The 19,676-nt window shown below is 42.1% G+C and overlaps 1 protein-coding gene across 5 annotated transcripts in view; it reads left to right on the top strand.

Moving 5' to 3' along the window:
- The window catches only part of PRKG1 (protein kinase cGMP-dependent 1), a 1,249,639-nt gene that overhangs the window by 1,193,953 nt on the left and 36,010 nt on the right, over positions 1 to 19,676 (top strand). For 3 of the 5 annotated variants that reach the window (XM_042907726.1, XM_042907722.1, XM_042907723.1), the window contains exon 10: positions 5,500 to 5,596. In XM_042907726.1, the coding sequence (XP_042763660.1) occupies positions 5,500 to 5,596 (97 nt within the window). The other 2 variants (XM_042907724.1, XM_042907725.1) reach the window with 2 other exon arrangements.

Raw genomic sequence — 19,676 nt, 5'->3', positions numbered from 1 at the left:
TGAAACCTTCTTGAAAAGGGTTTTAATTATTTCTGTAGGTATTTATAGATTGCAATGCTCTTGGGTCACATAAATCTTTTTTAAAAAGGATTCCTAGGCGTTTATCTGGACATTTAAGTAAAGATTCGGACACACTATAAAATTCACTCTTATTAAGTGTATATTGGTTGATACTCCTAAAAAGGCCTAAATGTTGAAGAAATCAGGTCTTGGAAGTACAAAGTCATTGGCAGAGCTGGAACCACAAGTCATTAACTTTTGTCGGTATGCCAGGATGCTCTCCTGTTATTTTTAAGGCCGAAGTAGACACTGTCTGATTGAATCTCATCTTACCTAGTGAAGTTATGGAATGAGAAACGTAGTCCTAGGTGAGAGTCTGGGTGTTTACTGAAACATTTCATTTTTATAGATTTCCCAAGATGTAAGAAAATGAAACTCAACAAGAAACAAAATATACCCAATAGCGGTTGAGCTCAGGCAAAGCCTTGGTAACTAATTTGCATGTGGATTCGAAGATACTAAGACTTTCTTTGTTTTTTCTTGGAGACTCTTAGAGCAGACTTCTGAAGCAATGTGGGTTATAGATGAGTGGAGCTAAGGCAGAGAGGGCCACATTAGCCTTTTGTTCTGCAGGCTCTTAACTACTGGCTTTTGTAACCCATCCAGAACTATTGTTACGTTCCTTTGAATCCTAGAGGCTTACTTTAAAAATGCACATAGTATTGTCTGCTTTGTAAAATAATGCTGAGCTATTACTGTTGTTCTAACGACAAGATGATGACAAAATTTTAAATTCCATACATTTTTGTACTGGGTAGAATCCTCACACGTGGTTTCCGAGAGAGAGAGAGAGAGAGAGAGAGAGAGGAGAGAAGGAGGGAGATTGATTTACTTCTTCATAACGATAGTCAGTCATAAGGTGTAGAACCCAATTCTGTTATTTTGAGATGATGACAGGATTGATTCATGAATATAAGGCAACGATGGAAAAACAAATGTGGTAAATGATGGGGGACACTGGATTCTTACTCCATGGCTTTGTGGAAGCTGGTAATATCAGAAGAGATGGAGAAATGAAGATGGTTATTGTCTATTTCCTAAGGAAAGTGAGCATAATATCATAAAGGTATGTAGCTTTATATATAGAGAGAGAGGTTGAGATTCTTCTCGGACCGTTCTGTTTCTAGACTGTGCTTCTGTGCCTTGGTCTCATCATTTTTACACCTGCTGCTTTACATTTTCATTGCTTTTGGAACTTCTTGGTGTATAGGTAGAAATGAAAAGAAGAGGTGAACATGTAGGCAACTGTGTCCCTTGTTATCAGTTCTTTTTTTTAAGAAAAAGTTTAGTATTTCACCATTTAAAGAGTACCCTGTACAGATTAGCAGTTGTGAATTCTAATCACCCAGAGCCCCAGCTAAATAACATGGTCAGGACTGTTTGAGAAATGATATGTTATCTCTGTCTCCTTCACCCAACACAACTTATTGTGTATACAATTCATTGTATAGTTATTTTTGTGTTGTAGGGTTTTGTAAGCTCCCTGACACATGCAAAAAAAGACATGTCGCTATTTGCACTTTTCTGAGAAGAGAACCCATAGATTTCAGCCCATACTAAAATAATACTAACAATATCCTTTTGAAAAATTAGTATCTCAACCTGAGTTGAGAACCATTAGAAAAGAGACTTTGTACACCTTTGTAGATTTTAAGCAACTACACATGGAGAACTTTGTGTCTTACTGATATGAATTTCCCCCTAGCATCTGGCTGTTGTCCCTTTCATAAGCACTATGGCACAGATGAATTTTAGACTTGCACAGGGGTGCCTGGGTGGCTCAGTCGGTTGAGCGACTGACTTCAGCTCAGGTCATGATCTCACAGTTTGTGAGTTCGAGCCCCATGTCGGGCTCTGTGCTGACAGCTAGGAGCCTGGAGCCTACTTCAGATTCAGTGTCTCCCTCTCTCTCTGCCCCTTCCCCACTCCTGCTCTGTCTCTCTCTCTGTCTCAGAAATAAAGATTTTTAAAAAAAAAATTTTTTTAATGATTAAAAAAAAAATGAACTGCACAAAGCTGGGCCTTGTTCCTTGGACCTGTATCCCATTAAGAACTTGGGTTCTACACCGACTTCCTTCAGGCAAAAGAAGTTTAGTTAATAGAACAACAACCATTGATTTAACCAATTTATTTAGTCTCCTTTCCCACTCAAACTTTTACCAACTCATTAACAAGCAAAACAGAATCGATGGATTCAAATTATCTTCAAATAATCTCTGAGTAAAAAGAAAGAAAGAAAATGTCTCTCCAAGTTATGAGCAAGAGGGGTTGCCTGAAGAAGCTAAGTCATCTGTAGTTTTTCTTATACGGGTTCCTTCTAGTGGTGATTTCCACATTAAAAAAGAAGTTATTAATCTAAAAAGTTATTCAAAAAAGAAAAGTAGACAGGGTCTCTGTGATGAAGATGTAACTCTTGTCCATAAAGAGTAATCTGAATGAAAAATAAATACATATAGAATATTAAGCAACTAATATTCCCTTGGTGGGAAAGAAAAAAAAAAAACACTGTGATAGCATTCCCACTTTGTTTGGCCTCCCTGAGAATCAGAACCTGGCATGAATAGAATGGAATAGAACATCAGGAGTATATTATCCAAAGGCCCCTCAAAATGTATCTCACCAACCACCAGATAAAATCACCCTACTAGGTGGTATTTTAACAAGTCAGCAAGCAGTATTGGCAAAGTAATTAGCAAAGGTGAACAAAGTATGATGACAGTGACAGTGTTACCAATCTCTTTTCATTAAAACATGAAATATTTTATGTAATGGTAATTGTGCTTACAGTGTGTGGAACAGTGTATGTTTAAGTGGATTGTGATGGCTACAGAGAAAATATCTACCATTTAACATGAGATGTAATTCGTCCATCCCATTAATGAAAATACCATCTGTAATTAATCAAATACTAAGCATAAAGTCAAGAGGATTTTGCTGTAGAAATTTCAACACAAAATAGCCACCTTATGACTTCTGCAGTCTCCGTGTGTGTGTGTGTGTGTGTGTGTGTGTGTGTGTGTGTGTGTGTGTTTTAGCAACATTGCCTTTTTTTTTTTCAAGCTGTGTTAGCCATTACAGAACTAGTGGTCATTTCAAAGGGTCTAGGATCCAAGGGCAGGAGGCCAGACCACGTTGTGAGAGGCCCCAACACTCTTGGCATGAACACATCCCCCTGAGACTCATCAGGCAGCCACTGATGTCCCAGGACCACTTTAACCCACCCCAAAATGTTTCTATGGTTTCTGCAGTTCCTGAGGCTTCTCGGTTGGACCTATATAGCCCTCTACCCTTGCTGTGAATCAGAATCGCTGAGGGAGCTTTAAAAAAATACAGATATTTGGGTCCTGTTTGCAAAGATTTCAGAATCACTCGGTGTGTGGTGGGACTCAGATGAAATGGTTCCTGATAGATGCCCAGGAGGTTCCAACAAAGGGCTGAAGGTCACATGTGTAGATGTGTCACCAGCCTAACTTTACGGAGCCCAAGTGTAAGAGTCCAAAAGTATCTTCAGGAGCTGTGAGAACACCACACTGTAAATATATAAAATGTTATCAAAATAGCCTGAGTTTACCCTCTTCATATCTGAGTTTCTCAATCCAGCAGGCACATAGGATATTATTCAAAAACAGTCTCTTTGGGGCGCCTGGGTGGCGCAGTCGGTTAAGCGTCCGACTTCAGCCAGGTCACGATCTCACGGTCCGTGAGTTCGAGCCCCGCGTCAGGCTCTGGGCTGATGGCTCGGAGCCTGGAGCCTGCTTCCGATTCTGTGTCTCCCTCTCTCTCTGCCCCTCCCCCGTTCATGCTCTGTCTCTCTCTGTCCCAAAAATAAAAAAAAATTAAAAAAAAAAAAAAAAAAAAAAAAAAAAAAAACAGTCTCTTTAAGAATCTGACTATCTGGCCTGCCAGGAAATGCTTGACCACATAGAAACTGTCACAGGGTCTGATCCCAACAGATGTCCTTGGAAAGCACCTGTTGAAGTGAACTCTGCCCTTTAAATGGGATGGAGTTTTAATTTTCCAGAAGTAGTGGGCCCGTTGGAATGCTAGAAATGCCCATTTGCTGCTTATGTCCATTCTAGTAAACCACCTCCTGAACTGAGAAGCTAATCTCCTGGTTGTGTCGATAATGAGAGAAGTCTACAGATGCCCTCAGGATTGGCCAGCTGCCTCGTCTATAGGGGTTTATTAGAGGGAGCTGAGTTCATGTAACCAGCCAGTCATGAAACCAGGTTGTCTCGAGAGTCTGTCAAGAATTGTTCGAATCTGGGACTGTGGTGGTAGATTGGAGAACGTTAAAATGTCACCTAGAAACTTCACCTTCCTCCCAAGTGGAGAGTCTAATGTGTGTTCGATTACAAGGGAGGAGCTAAAGTGTTACACGGCTTAATGCCAAATACGCCTTCGGGTGGCTGTGTCCAAAACCTGACAGAAATGAGCAGTGCCCGTGTCACCGTCTCAAAGGTATATCATCATGTCTATCTATAGCGTGGACCGAGCCGGGGACCGCCTGGCCGAAGGTCACGGGTTACGCATAGCTGTGCAAATACTTGATTACTGAGACAGCTGTATCACTCCCTGACCTGACATCAGTGAGACATTAGTGACATGACTGTTATGCCTTCCTGCCCTTTCTAAAAATAGTAGGGCCTTTGACAAGAAGATATTTTGAGCGTCTCGTCAGGGGAAGCCTATCCTGGCCACTCGCATGGGTCGGATCGGCACGGGGCACAGTTAGACTTTGGGAGCACAGCCCTCGCTTCTCCTCTCGTATAAGGAGCTGGCAAAGATAAAGACACTGGGACTCCCGGCTCAGAAGCCGTGGGTACACATAAACGGAGGAGGACACTTTTTAGGAATGTGAATGGGCTTCCGAAACCCTCCGTTTCGGACATTCGCACCCCCGTCCTCAGCTTTTCGGATCTGTTTTCATAAACCCCGGCTGTGATGTCGCTCCAGGGACCTCGGTGATCTTGCCGCTTTCAGTGGATACTAACAGGAGCCACTGGCAGCCTGTGGATAAGGGCGACTAATGAGAAACTGCCGTCCCCCAGCGGGACGGCCAAAACCAAACCCAGCAAAACCACAAATCCCCAAGCAAAACCAAAAAAGAACCGCCCCAGCCATCCGTGCTCACAGGAAGACGCGCAGGAAAGCACTGCGATGTGACTTTGGTCTGGTAACTGGATTTATCGGTCACATGACTGGCAGGCACCAGGTACCTGGTCTCATTCTCCTCTGACCCACAAGTGCAAATCTTGGTTATTCTGCACCACTGGGACCAAAACAATATGATGGTGAGGACACAGAGACTCTAAAAGCAAAGATGGAATCTGAGCAGGTAAACCCTGTGCCACAGGCCTGTCATCCCGGGGCGGTCGTGTGTGGTTCTCGTGTTTGCACCTCTAAGAAATTTCCGTTTTTTCGCATCAAAAAATCCAGATACGAAGCCGAAGCCGCTTTCTTCGCCAACCTGAAGCTGTCTGACTTCAACATCATCGACACCCTTGGAGTCGGGGGCTTCGGACGAGTGGAGCTGGTAGGTGACTCTTCTTTACGTGCTCTTGAGAGCCCCTCTCCCTCCTGTATCTGTGCTCCTCAATTAAGATCTCTCTGCTCTGCTCTCTCCTCGTTAAGTATGATCGTTCCCGAATCGTGACCATATGCTTTCATGTCAGTCCGTCCGAGTAGGCAGCAGTTACCGTGAGCTGTATATGATGTAGACTAGCAGTGAAATCATCAATCCACTTTAGAAAATCGTCTTCCTAGGAAATGAGAGGTAAACACGTTAACATAACGAGGAGCCATAAAGTACTTTCTATCCAGCTGATACTCTCTGGCCTCTACTTCCTTAGTTCTGAACGGGGCTCACCAACTTAGTCATGTGCCCTAACACATGTACATACACACACACACACATATATACGTATATACACATATACGTATATATGTTATATATAGATATATACATAATATAACACATGTATATATGTCTCATTTCCTTTATGTATATTTAAATTTACATTTTAATTATTGTAGCTAGGGTGCATGATTAAGTGAGTGAGCACTGTTCGGAACTAAGGAAGGAAATAAATGAGTCAAATCTATTTATCCTCTATTTATCTTCTATCTGATTAAAGATCTTTACCAGTGCTTTAAGACTTTAAAAATCACATAAATGAGGTAGTAATTCTGTGATTCTGGATTTGCAAGCACCTAGTCAGGTTATAGGGACTGTGTTTTATATAATCATATTAGATAACACGGTTTGAATATTTCACACCCATTCATGTGATACAGGTAAGTGTTAGGGTGATGAGGACACGTTGGTGCAAGTCTATTCATTAAACACGTTGCGTGAATGTGGCGTGAACCGAATGAAAGCGTACTCTGTTGTGCCTTTGAAATACGCATTTAAGAACGGATGTATTACAACATAAACTGGAAAAAAAATGTATTCTGGTGACTGAGTTGCTGCATTCCAAGATTGTGTGGGTAGAAACCCTATTTGGGAGGCAGATTCATTTTCACCTCCCTGCTCCATGGAGGCGTCCCTGATACCAGAAACCAGTACAGTATGTTAGGAACTCCCTGTAGAGTGCAGTAAACAGTTCCTGTTGCCATCAGGGGACTAGAAATCCCCTTCCGTCAAAGTAGACTGAGCCAGCGCTGTCTCCGATGTTTGTCCATTTGTGCCGTAGTTGGGATTTCTGGCTTTGACAGGCAGGAAAAAATGGTATTTACCTAAACATTAGACAAGACAACTTTGGAGCCATAATGTGTTTCATTGAACTTGCGCTATGCTTCCGTTAACACTGGTTGGAGACACCATAGTTATACGGCTTCTGATTTGACTGCTGATTCATAGTGAGATTTTAGGTTACAGGAATACAAATTAAGGGCCTGGGAAAACTTGTTTTTCTGAATTCTGCCAGTTAACTCGGTCTTAGTTTTCTTTTTTCAAGAACTTTGATTTTGCGACCAAATATAACTGTTCGTAGAGCTAGTGAAGATTTATTACCGGTGTTCAATTTTACTGGGGGTGTTGGGACGTATAAACAGGTCAGGGGGTAGAGCTCCCTGCCAGGAAGAGCTTATGGTCTGGTGTGTTTATTTACTGAGCTGCGCATGTCTCAACCCCTTTCTGAATGAGGCACTATAAAGGACAGAATTCCTAGAGTTTGATTTTCTGACTTGTAGTTTCTTAAATATATTTTTTCAAAGACCGTGGACAAATTGTTGTTTTCATTAACATTTACATTACAAATGTGTGGACTCCTGGAGGTCTGAGAATTTCAAGTTGGGGACCTTAAGTTACCAATGAGATATTTTAGGAAATATAGGAGTTTGCTTAGGATGTTTGAAATACTGAAAATTGTTCATAGACACTGAAACCCACTTTATGCTAAACAATTAAATGCCAAGCTGACAGTAGAAAACCTCTAGAAAGCTCCGTCAAAAATGTTTGAGGAAGCACAACTAACCAGAAAATTAGAGAAGGTACACACACACACACACACACACACACACACACGCACACACACAATATGTGTCCCAGGAGAGACAGTCAAGTGTAGTTCAGTCTAATTTTCTTCTTCTCCTGGATGATTACATTTTACTCTTCTACACAGATGTTTATAGGCTAATGAACACCATAACCTCAGGAATTAATTTGAGTTGGAGCCCAGTTTATAAAAACATTAGATATGCCCGTAAATGATAAATCCCTAATAGGCCCCGAGGCACAACCACATATATTAGAAAAGAGGCACGTGTTTTTAACCTCGGAAGTGACGTGACGATCTTGTGTCATTTTGCACTTCCCCCCAAAAATACCGTAGGAGCATCTGAATACCCAGACTGTCTTGACTGTTCAGTGTGGCCTGGCCGTGCAGGTGATCCCTGTTGCCCTACCATCCACTGCCTGGTAATACTCCCTGCCTGGTAATACTGCCCTGCCTGGTAATACTAGTTATTGTGTGTGGAACATATTCTTCGCTGTGATCTTTCATTTTTTACACGTATTCAGTGAAGCCAGAATTTGAGGAGTTTGGCCTCAACACTCTGGCTGTAATTACACGTACTGTTGTCCTAGCGTGTGGTCAGTCACCATGAACCATGGCTCAGGAGACAGTAGTGAATCTTTCGAACAGCACCCACACCATTCATAGTTCAGAGGAGAAGGCAGAGCCCAGTTCTGTTGTGATGATAGAACTCTTCACTCTCTCCTGAGAATGACGTATGCAAGAAAATTCTATCACTCTTATAGAGCAAAAAGGGTAAGCGGTAGCACCTTCACATGGATTCATGTCACGTACGTATGTGCTCAGTACTGTACCAAGTGTATAAAGTAGATATCTTGAACCTACCAATCCTTAGTTCAGCAATGATGTTGATCAGGTAAATAACAAGATAAAAAATATACCACATTACACTTTAATTTCATAATAATATTTTTAAAAATTTTCCCAGGTATCGATTATAAGAATGTAAACTCTTAGGTTGAGTGTAAAGAATTAAATTTGAGTTTTTGAACGCCATTTTCCGGCAGAACTAAGTTAGGAGTTTTCTTATTTGACACACGGATTAGGTTTGTGTTATTTTGCATAGTGACGCTCTTCAGAGCCTGCTTAGCATTTCTTAATTTTTATTATTTACATCAATTTAGGTGAATTTAGATGCAGGAGGATATTTCAGGCAAGAGAATTGCTAAATAGTTTACTGCCAATGTTTGTAGAGGAGAACGTAATTTTGCCACAAAACAGAAACTCAGGGATTTGTTCAGTGATGAGGTCAGAAGCTTGAAGAAACTGTCTTATGTGCATGAGAATTCTGCTCTAAAGCTATTAAGTCTATTTCATAAATACCTTTAGCGTAACTGATTTTAACGAGTTGAATATCAGACGTGTCCCGTTCACAGCTATTACCTTTGGGAAGCCATCCATACTGCTTTCCTTTCGTTATCTGGCAGAAACCACATTTTCTGACCATTTTTTTTTATTTTGAAGAATGGGCCTTCTCATTTGTTCAGTGCTGCCTGTTTATCTTCCAGAAGACCACATTCCATTTATAAGTACTTTCAGCAAAAGAACCCTGCTTTTTTATAGATGATTTACTCATTAAAGCAGGAAGCTCTGCTGGAAGATACCTTGGTAATCCTCTTAATTTACCAGGCATGACTGCAAAACAAGGAGAATGATTTTACAATCACAAATGAAAATTAGTCCTGTTGCTCTATGGTCACGTTCCTGATTTCCTCTACTTTTCCTCTTGTCAGAGGGCTGCTGGCTTTTCAGAATAGATTTGCACACATCGGATTTTGGAACCCGGCCATGCTGATGTGGTTGCTCTGGACAACCACAGATATTTAATCTTTGTATGCAGCAATCCAGAGCCTCCCAAAGTGGAGAAAATGGAGGGACGCAGACATGGAAGATGTAATCTCTGTCTTCTTGGATTGTTTTCTGTCTATATCATTTATTCCATATTTATACAGCGGGTTGTCTACTGGGACATACACAGTGTGAAGTAAAATAGCCATTGCCTCTAGGGACTCAGTTTACTGGGAAGGACAGTCATGGAAACGAATAAATAATCCAATAATCAAAGTATGGAGCAGCCTGTGGTTGGTGCTTGGGAGAGCAAGACGTCTTGGAGGAAGTGGCATTTGTAAGACAGGAGACTTAACGCCTCTACATGAAGACCCTGAAGCTTTCCAGTACACTCTTATAAAAATGCAACAACTGCTGGGTAGTTGATCGACAAACTGGCATTAGTGATGTTTTTTAACGAATATTACTTCCTTACTAAAGTAAGCCTTTCGTTTGAACGCTGCTTTGTGATCTTCAGATTGGCCCACATCCAGTATATAATTTTACCTTTATGAGGCATGATCTGCTTTTACCAGAAGGAAGTCAGGATTAATGCATAGAAGGAGCCTAGGACCCCGCAGTCAGTGAAAGGGCTGCTGTTACGGCCCAGAACTACCTATTTGGTTTTTAACTTGAGGTTTTTTCTGTCCTTCTGGCTTCTCAATTATCACACCAACAGCGGCCACCGCAATGCGATTGAACCAATGTTGTCACGTATCCACCTTCGTTTTAAAAAGAAGAAAGATTTCTTCTTGAATTCTAGAACCTGTAATAGACATAAATGTGGAACAGACGCTGTGATCACCCACTGTTCACATCTGCTTCTGTCAAACCTTCAGAGGCTCTTCCTTCTCCGAATCTTTTGCTGTTCTTACTTCAGCGGTTAAAATGTCTCTGCAGAAACAATGGCGACGACAAAATCAGACATTATAACGTAGTAGCAAAAGCTAGAGCTCCGGAATCAGACCTTCTGGATTCAGATTTTAGCAGCTGTGTATGCTCTGTCATTTGCTCAGGAGTCACTAGCTTCCGAGCCTCAGTTTCCCCATCTCCAAAATGAGGATAATAATAGGCTTTGAGCCACCCAAGGTCACAAAGACTAAACGAGTTAACGCCCCCACATAGCGTCGCACATCCTAGGTCAGTAAGTGGTGCGATGTTACTGCTGTTAGATTATTATTAAAATATGTTAATGATAGCTATTTATCATTCCCAGCTATACCCACAGGAAAAGAAGGGAAGGGAATAATTTTACTCTTTTTTCCTCCCTTGCTCTGCCGAGTCCCGACAGTACAAACGTTTCTCAGCCATAAGAAAGAGCCTGAGGTCTTCAAATGACCCCAGTAATGGTGTCTATCAAATCCCCCCCCCGCCCCACCAACTGTGAATGCTCCTTACTTTGGTACCGGTCATGAGTGGAGGCGGGACATGATTTCCAGTCTTGCTCATGCTGAGCCTTCACATGCCCCAAGTTTCTTGTGCTTATCTGTCTTCTCGGTTGTAAAGGGCCAGCTCTTAACCTCTCGACGGGAAATAGTTTCAGGTGCAGTCCGCTGAATCCTATCCAGTGTCTCCGCAGCCTTCTTAAACCACGGAACCCTGACCGGGCCTAATGGGGGCCTGGCTGTTGCCAAGTGGACCACACAGGTCACCTCTCCTCTGTTCTGTGACCCAGCGCAGGAGGGGGCAATGTGGCAGAAGTCACAGGCCACGCCCCACGCAGGTCACAGGGCCATAAGGATCCGTGGCACTCTTGTGGCCTTTTTGCCAGCTGCGTGGCTCCGGGCCAGGCCTGGAGGGCTGTGTCCACCAAGGCAAAACGAACGGATGATTAAGCAAGAAATTAGGCGATAAATCCATTGCTCTGTCAGCAGAGTTCTGTTTCATCGTTACGAAAGGCGAACAGCTTAACTCCAAAGGGAAACCCCACGTAGGACGAAAACATTTCGAAAGCTTCCTGACTGCCAAGCCACACGGCAGTGAAATAGAATAGCTGTGGGATCGCCGGGTGGCATTGCCACTTGTGGCCACGGTGATTTAGTGCGGAGGATGCCTGGGGAAACCCTCCTGCCCTCTGTGACCCCGAGTGAGCGCAGACTCTCCACTCGTTGACAACTCCCAGCCTGCCTCGTTTTAATGCTTTTCCCTCGCCAGTACTCGAGTCAGTTTATTATGAAAGAGGCCCTCCTCATGGTAGATTTATTCTTCAAAAGGATATAAGTGGACACACGTGATTTATTGTGATACATAGCAGTGATTTCTAAGAAAGTCATTCGGCTAGCTGATGAAAATCCGATTCGGGAAACACGCACAGTCACAACATACTGCGTCTCCCAAGATGGCCGACCGCACTCTCACACGTAGTGAAGTCTGTCTGTGGATGCTATGCCAGTCACGTTGTGCATTACTTCCTCTTGTCACTGCAGAATATATTTGATACAAGAGACGTGACACAGGTCGGTCCACCCAATGACTGCGAAGAATCACTTGCTTACGCATCTTTTGAAATGACCAATTTTATATCCCATCTGTAGAAATGAGTATTTCTCATTAAAAGGATTTTGAATCAGGGTCCTGAAGTAAATTAAAATGTCCCTTTCTCCTCCAAAGCTGCGTTTGATTCTAGAAAGATGAATGGAAATCTAGAAGGCAGCAGGCATGTCTTCCCAAGGGTTAAGATATCGGTGATAAGAGAGTATATCCAGAAGTTAACATTTTGGTCACACTTGCTTTTATGTTTTCTGTGACATCTATTTGCTTTCATTTTTTTTTTTTTTAAGTTAGTGAATTTATGGGCACATCACAGTCAGCAAAGATTTATCTATTATACAATCCCTAAATATTTTTAGGGGGATAGAGAAATAGCAGAAGTGATTTCTGCCCTTAAGGAATTTCTCCCTTCTCATAAAAAAGAAAGTAAGACTAACGCGTATGAAAAGTAACATATGACATCCTTTAGTATTGTATTAACTTCTAAATTCTGCAGAAAGGTTCTCGGTGTTTCAGAAAGTGGGAGACCATTTGGAGCTGATTGCGTAGAAGAGGCCACAAGAAAACAAAGACTGAAGCCAGGGCTTAGGGACTAGGTTGGCTTTAAGGGAGCAGCTGGGGAAAAGGCCATTCGAGGCAAAGGTTGCAACACAGAGGGCCACGTGTCTTCACAGGCCACAGAAGCGAGTGGCAGACTCGCTCAGGGGGTGTGTGAAGGAAGCGGTAAGAGGTGCCCATAGCCCATCAGTGGGGGCGGGGGGGTCGCTGTGTTCTGTTCTGAAAGGAGGTTAGATGTGAAAGCACTGGGCGTTTTTTGGGCATGAGGTCAAGTACTGAAAACATATAAAACACAGACTCAGCTCTCAGCTACCACCTGTGAATAAAAGAATACGCTATAACGTGACTCGACAGGCTATTTTTAGGTGGGGCCACTGCCAAAGTAAACATCATCATGTCTCTTCTGAATAAGGTAGTTTGCTTTGTGCCAAGATGTAGTGTGTGTCCCTGACAATTTCACATCAACACTTTCCAAGAGGAATCCCATTCATGAGAAAGAAAAACCCTCCCTTTGTCTATGTTAGTAATGTTGAAAATAGCCAGGCCTTTAAAATGAAATGGTTGATCTTGTTTTGTGGGGAAGAAATAGGAAATAGTCATTCTGCATGTTTCAGTGTAGTTCATCAGCTGTACACATTTAATTTACTGCCAATTCATTCTTGTCCCTCGTCTTAATATCCCCCGTTGTCATTTACATATACAACCTTCTAGCTTGAGTATTGAGCTCTGAGATCAGGAGCTTCTGGGGGTCGGATGGCTTGGTTCTTAGCCCCTGACGCCAGCCAGCCTTACAAGTTCATGGTAAGAGCAGAGAGACCATCAAGACCCAAAAGGAATCAAAATAAGCTCAACCAAAGGGAGCCGCTGTGTGACCGTGGCTCCAATTCTACCTCCATTTGGACAGAGCGGCTTAAATGTTTAATGGGACTGGTTTCCGTAAATTAAGTTAGCATGAGCAAAAAAATACTAAATACATGTCGAACTGGCTTAACTACATTTGAAATGTATTATATTTATGCAAAATCTTGTGAAAAGTTTCAAGTGTAAAAACGAGGAAGGAGTCACCCTATTTATTTAATATCAGAAAGGGTGAAGTTCAAGTATAACATCTATCAAGATATGAAGATCCAATTATAAACCTTTTGATAAAGATTCTTCCAGTATGTAACAGAAACATTATGACATGACTTATGCCCTGTGTCTCAAAAGTATGACGAGAACACAAACATTTTCATGAATTACGCTGATCACATCTCAGAGAGTTGAATTTTGCAATATGTGATTCTGTTTCATATCCACTCATTTTAAAGCTTCACAGAGTCAATAAAGGAAAGAAATTGAAGTGTCAACTTGTGAGTTTCAGCTCCATCTATGTGAAATTTGAGGTTATAAGTGTGCTTTAAGTATTAGAGTAAGTTGAATTATGTGACATATTTTAGTGATCAATTTAGAAACGTGTAGGCAAGTTTGAAAACTTGCAGCATTACTCAATACATATGCGTGAGATTAGGCACAGATATGAAATATTGGTTGGGGAGAGAAAATATTTGATAATTTGATGAGGGAAAGTAATTTTTTTTTCGCTCATCTCTCTACCCACCTCCCCTCTGGCAGCCAATTCGTTCTCTGTATTTAAGAGTCTGTGTTGCTATTGTTGTTTGCTTGTTTTCATTCTTAGATTTAAGTTTAATCATATGCTATTTGTCTTTCTCTGACTTATTTCATTTAGCATAATGCACCCTAGGTTCATTCATGGTGTAGTAAATAACAAGATCCCATTCTTTTCTATGGCTGAGTAACATTCCTGTGTGTGCGTGTGTGCGTGTGTGTGCACGTGCAAGCATCTATACACACACCACATCCTCTTTATCCATTCCTCTGTCGATGAACGCTTGGGCTGCTTCCCTATCTTGGCTCTTGTAAGTGATGCCACAATAAACATAGGGGTGCATGTATCTTTTTGAAGAAGTGTTTCTGTGCACTTTGGGTAAATACCCAGTAGTGGAACTCTTTATTGCATTATATATCTGTTTTTAATCTTTTGAGGGACCGCCATACTGTTTTCCACAGTGGCTGTACCAATTTGTATTCCCACCAACAGTGCGTGAGGGTTCCTTTTTCCCTACATCCTCACCAACACCTGTTGTTTCCCATTTGTGATACCAGCCATTCTGACAGGTGGGAGGTGATACCTCACTGTGGTTTTGATTTGTTTTTCCCAGCTGATGAGTGATGTTGGGCATCTTTTCATGTGTCTGTTGGGCACCGTGTGTCTTCTTTTGAAAAACGTTTGAATTCTCTATTTTTTAATCCGACTGTTTGGTTTTCGGTGTTGAGTTGCAGAAGTTCTTTATGTACTTTGGATGTTAACCCTTCACTGGAGATGTCATTTGCAAATATCTTCCCCCATTCAGTAGGTCGCCTTTTTGTTTTGTTGATGGTTTCCTTCGCTGTGCAGAAGCTTTTTATTTTGGTGTAGTGCCAATAGTTTATTTTTGCTTTCGTTTCTCTTGCCTGAGGAACCTACCTAGAAAAATCTTGCTAAGGGTATCGTCCATGAGATTACTGCCCATGTTTACTTTTAAGGGTTTTATGGTTTCTGCTCTCACATTTAGGCCTTTAATCCATTTATTTTTGTGTATGGTGTGAGAAAGTGACCCACTTTCATTCTTTTGCATGTAGTTGCCCAGTTTTCCCAACACCGTTTATTGAAAAAACTGTCTCTTCCCCATTGTATATTCTTGCCTTATTTGTGATAGATTAATCGGCCATATGAGCACAGGTTTGTTTCTAGACTCTGTTCCATTCCATTGATCTATGTGTCTGTTTTTGTGCGCCTGATGAGGGAAAATAATTTAAAGTTTCTCATATCAATTTTAGTAATCACTACAAGATGAAATAAGGTTTATTTTATGCAGGTTCTATACACAAGAGAAAATGGTATATTTTTTATTTTTTTTAACCTTTATTTATTTTTGAGAGACAGAGCATGAGCTGAGGAGGGGCAGAGAGAGAGGGAGACACAGAATCTGAAGCGGGCTCCAGGCTCCGAGCTGTCAGCACAGAGCCTGACGCGGGGCTCGAACTCACGAACTGTGAGATCATGACCTGAGCCGAAGTCGGATGCTTAACCGACTGAGCCACCCAAGCGCCCCTTGAGAAGATGGTATATTTGAATTGCACATTTCAATAAACAGTATTGATTCAATATAGGTAGATTTTTTTTAGTCCAAATGAATCAGTGTTAATTCCTTAATAAGAGAAATCACAAGTATTCTTTGATTTCCAAGTGATTTCTATAAAATAGTCCAACCATTTGTTCATGTTGTAATTAAAAATAGGAGGTATGGTTTTCTTTTCCTGATCTTCCTCTAAACTGAAAGTTAAATGTCTGTTTTGAAAACTATCTCCTCTGTGAAAATAGTCTTAACTTGGCTTTTGACCAATTTGAATTTAATAATATAAATATATCCTGATATTTCTTGTCATTAGCTGTAGAACTGAATGTTGAGTCTGAAGGCAGAGTACAAACCAAATAGGACTATCGACATGTTTGATGAAGGGTTGAGGTGAACACGAGAAGGAGAATAAAGATGGGGAGAAGAGAGACCCTCTCTTGATCGTCACTTGTGCAAATGGCAGAGGAAAATGTATACATAATATAAGCTCCTTTTTGCCCTGCTCCTTTGGTATGGTATAGAAAATGGTGTAATTGTCTCACTTAGAAATAAGTTTTACGTGTAAAATCACTTACCATAAAATTGTGTAATGATGTCATGTCTCTGTCCCTCCCGTCTGAAAAGGTCTTCGACTCTGGCATCTGTGTGAACTCATAATCCATCCCTCGCATTCTCTGTGTCCCCTGGCTATGTGTCACACAGGCTGTGACAAGTCCCTTATGCCCTCCTCCCTTGTGCATCCTTTGGAACAAACTTAAGATTCATTCTTAAGTTTGGACGCCAAGGAGAAGGACATGTATGATGTTATTGTGCAGAGAGAGAGGTGAGGGATAACTTTTTGAGCATCTAGAACGAAAAGTTTTAACCACAGGAATTTTTCTATCTGGATTACTTACAAAGCTATTTCCTCCCGGTTTAAAAAGAACTGAAAATAAGAGATCATTTTACGCTGGACCACGTAACATGGGTTGTGTGATTAAAAGTGTGCTGTTTTATTTGGAGAAAATATTAGCCATTCCTATTTTGTCACTATCCAGCTATTAAAGTTAGGATGGCCCTGCCCAGATTTCTTTAGGCCTTAGAGCCTGTCTTGATGCTCTTCTTGGGAAAGCCACCGCCATTTTTATCCAGTGCATAGTCTTTGAAAATTAGTAACATGGGGTTGAGAGAACAGAGAAAGAGAAACCACCTCTCAGCCGAAGATGTATGTCCCATAAACTCCAGGTCATGCTTCCAGAGTGAACCAGCATGTTTTCTGAAGCTTACCTTTGTCTTACTTGGGAACTTTCCCCTTTTCCTTTGTCCCAGGCTACTGGCCCATGTTTGTTGGGCTGCTTCCATAAGGTTAATTATAATTAACATCCTTTAAAAATGCATATCCAGGGGCACTTGGATGGCTTGGTTGAGTGCTCTACTCTTGATCTTGGCTCAGGTCATGATCCCAGGGTCATGGAATCGAGCCCCACGTGAGGCTCTGTGCTGAGCATGGAGCCTGCTTGGGATTCTCTCCCTCTACCCCTCTCCCCTGCTCTCTATAAAATGCAATAAAAAGTAAAATAAAATAAATGCATATTCATTATGTCAAATTGCAGATGCATAGAGTTTCCCAGGTGGAAAGAGCCCTCGTATTCAATAGAGTTAAGGCCTTTCCTGAGGCCCAGAAGTTACATAATTAATCATAAACATGAACCATACAGGGCTCAACCCTGGGGATCCTGCATGAGCTTACCTAAGCTCACTTCATCACCTCTGTTCCATGGCATTAGTGTAAGTAACTGAGGGCATTAAGGGAATCACCTTTTTCCTGTTGCACTTGGAAATGTAATTTGTACCCATTATAGAGGAATTTTGCATAATAAGCCATGTAATACTGTCAGTTTCAGCCTTAATTTAAGAACTCATTTTAAAGGTTTTTTTATTACTTATTTTGAGAGACAGAGAGAGAGCATAAGTGGAGGAGGCACAGAGAGAGAGAGGGAGAGAGAGGAGAGAGAATCTGTGCACTGTCAGCCCAGAGCCAGACGCGGGGCTTGAATCTACAGACCATGAGATCATGACCTGGGCTTATATTAAGAGTCAGGCCCTTAACTGACTGAGCTACCCAGATGCCCCTATTTAAGAAATCATTTTAATTACAGTGTAGTTCAGAAAGCCATTTTCTCCTCCAAATAATAAAGATCTAGCTATATCACAAAATGAACTATGGATTAAATAGACCACTGGATGAACAGATTCCGCGGACCAACTCTCCCTGAGGTACTAAGCGAGTTTTAAAGTTGTTCTAATCATAACTCAGCTCCCCAGTCAGAGCAGGGAATTGGGTCCAGCCAGAAAGAAGCCTTTTTTTAAGACCAGCGCCTGCCGCAGATAGGAAGGAAGCGTATGTTCTGATTGCTGGCAAGCGTGTCTTCGCAGCTCTTTAACATGCTGGGGTCCCTGCCTCCCTTCTTCGGGTCAGTGCCATTGGGACACCACCTGGAGCTCGGCAGTTAAGAAATCATCAAAACCTGGGTCAGAAATTCCCATATTTAGGTCCACTCTGCCCGTGTATGGATGCATTCGAATGGCAACACGGTGCTCCACATGGAGGCAACGTTTTACTATCAATAAAGCTTTTGTCCCTTCTTTTTTTTTTTTTTTTTTTTTTTTTTTTTTATGTTTATTTATTTTTGAGACAGAGAGAGTCAGAGCATGAATGGGGGAGGGGCAGAGAGAGAGGGAGACACAGAATCGGAAGCAGGCTCCAGGCTCTGAGCCATCAGCCCAGAGCCTGACGCGGGGCTCGAACTCACGAACCGTGAGATCGTGACCTGAGCTGAAGTCGGACGCTCAACCGACCGAGCCACCCAGGCGCCCCTTTTGTCCCTTCTAATATTGGGTCTAGCACAGCATTGTTTGTAAAAATAAATAAGAGGAAGATCGTGAGTATTAGCATTTTCTTGTTCTTTTTCCCTTTCTAGGAATTTTGGGAGTAAAAGCTGTGTGGTGCGAGGGCCGGGAATCTTTGGAAAGTAGCATCTCACCCCTTTATGTGTTTCCCTGGTGAGACGGAGATCGGTGATTGGGGTTAGGAACGGGCCTCCGCTAGGTCATATTTGGAGGAAATTTCTTTAGCCTGAAGGGACCTTAATGTTGGAAGCCCATAGGAATAAAGGCAGCTTAGTTCACACTGAATGTGTGCTCTGTTACAGACTGGGGAGGCTATGTGGGCTCTTTTGATTCGTCCTCACATGTAAACTCATGTGCCAGGTACGGAGAGAGGGACAGAGTGTCAGAAATGTGCCCAAGACCACAAGCCAAAAAGTGGGGGAGATGGAAACAAAAGCAGTCACATTTCAGGGCTCACGTCTCGCCAGTGTACTAGCCTGTGCACCGGGGGTGTGAGCCAGTCTGCAAAGGACGACTGAGCTGGGGCGCACACCCAACCCCACCAGGCTGGGAAGGATTCCCCGACAAGAGGGGGGCCGGGAAGCAAAGCATGGGTCCACGTTGCCTCCGTCCACACTATAGATTTCCTATCTCTAGCTGCCCCTGCTACAAAAAGTCCTCACCGTCACCTCAAATTGACAGGCGTGGCCTTGGCGTAATTCATTTGGCCAACAGGAAAAATTAAGAGCTAACTACGTTGCACCTTCAAATTTGCCATGGAATAGTTTTGTGAAAACACTTTTATGATAAAGTCGGATAACTTAGGCCCAGTAAATGCAGATTCCTATCATGGACTCTGAGCGTTTATATTGAAGACAAGAATATGGCAAGTCCCTTGAGCAGGTTAGTGTGGCTCAGCCCAAACCTGAATGGATTGTTCTGCTTTGTACCACTTCTCAAGGTCTTTGCTTTCATGCAATTCTAGGAGAGTGGTTCCCATGGAACCAAAATCCTTTGAGAGAGCCAGACAGTAATACACAGCTAGTACAATTTAAAGGAGACTTTAAAATGTATTTTCCATGATGAAAGTCATTGTGTTTTCCCATCATAAAAGGGATATAGGATTCAAAAATGTAAACATTTCCCTAAGGGA

The sequence above is a fragment of the Panthera leo genome, chromosome D2, assembly GCF_018350215.1.
Source record: "Panthera leo isolate Ple1 chromosome D2, P.leo_Ple1_pat1.1, whole genome shotgun sequence".
Classification (NCBI taxonomy): Eukaryota; Metazoa; Chordata; class Mammalia; order Carnivora; family Felidae; genus Panthera; species Panthera leo.
The sequence above is the reverse complement of the archived record's forward strand: the minus strand, read 5'-3'. Positions and strand labels throughout refer to the sequence as shown.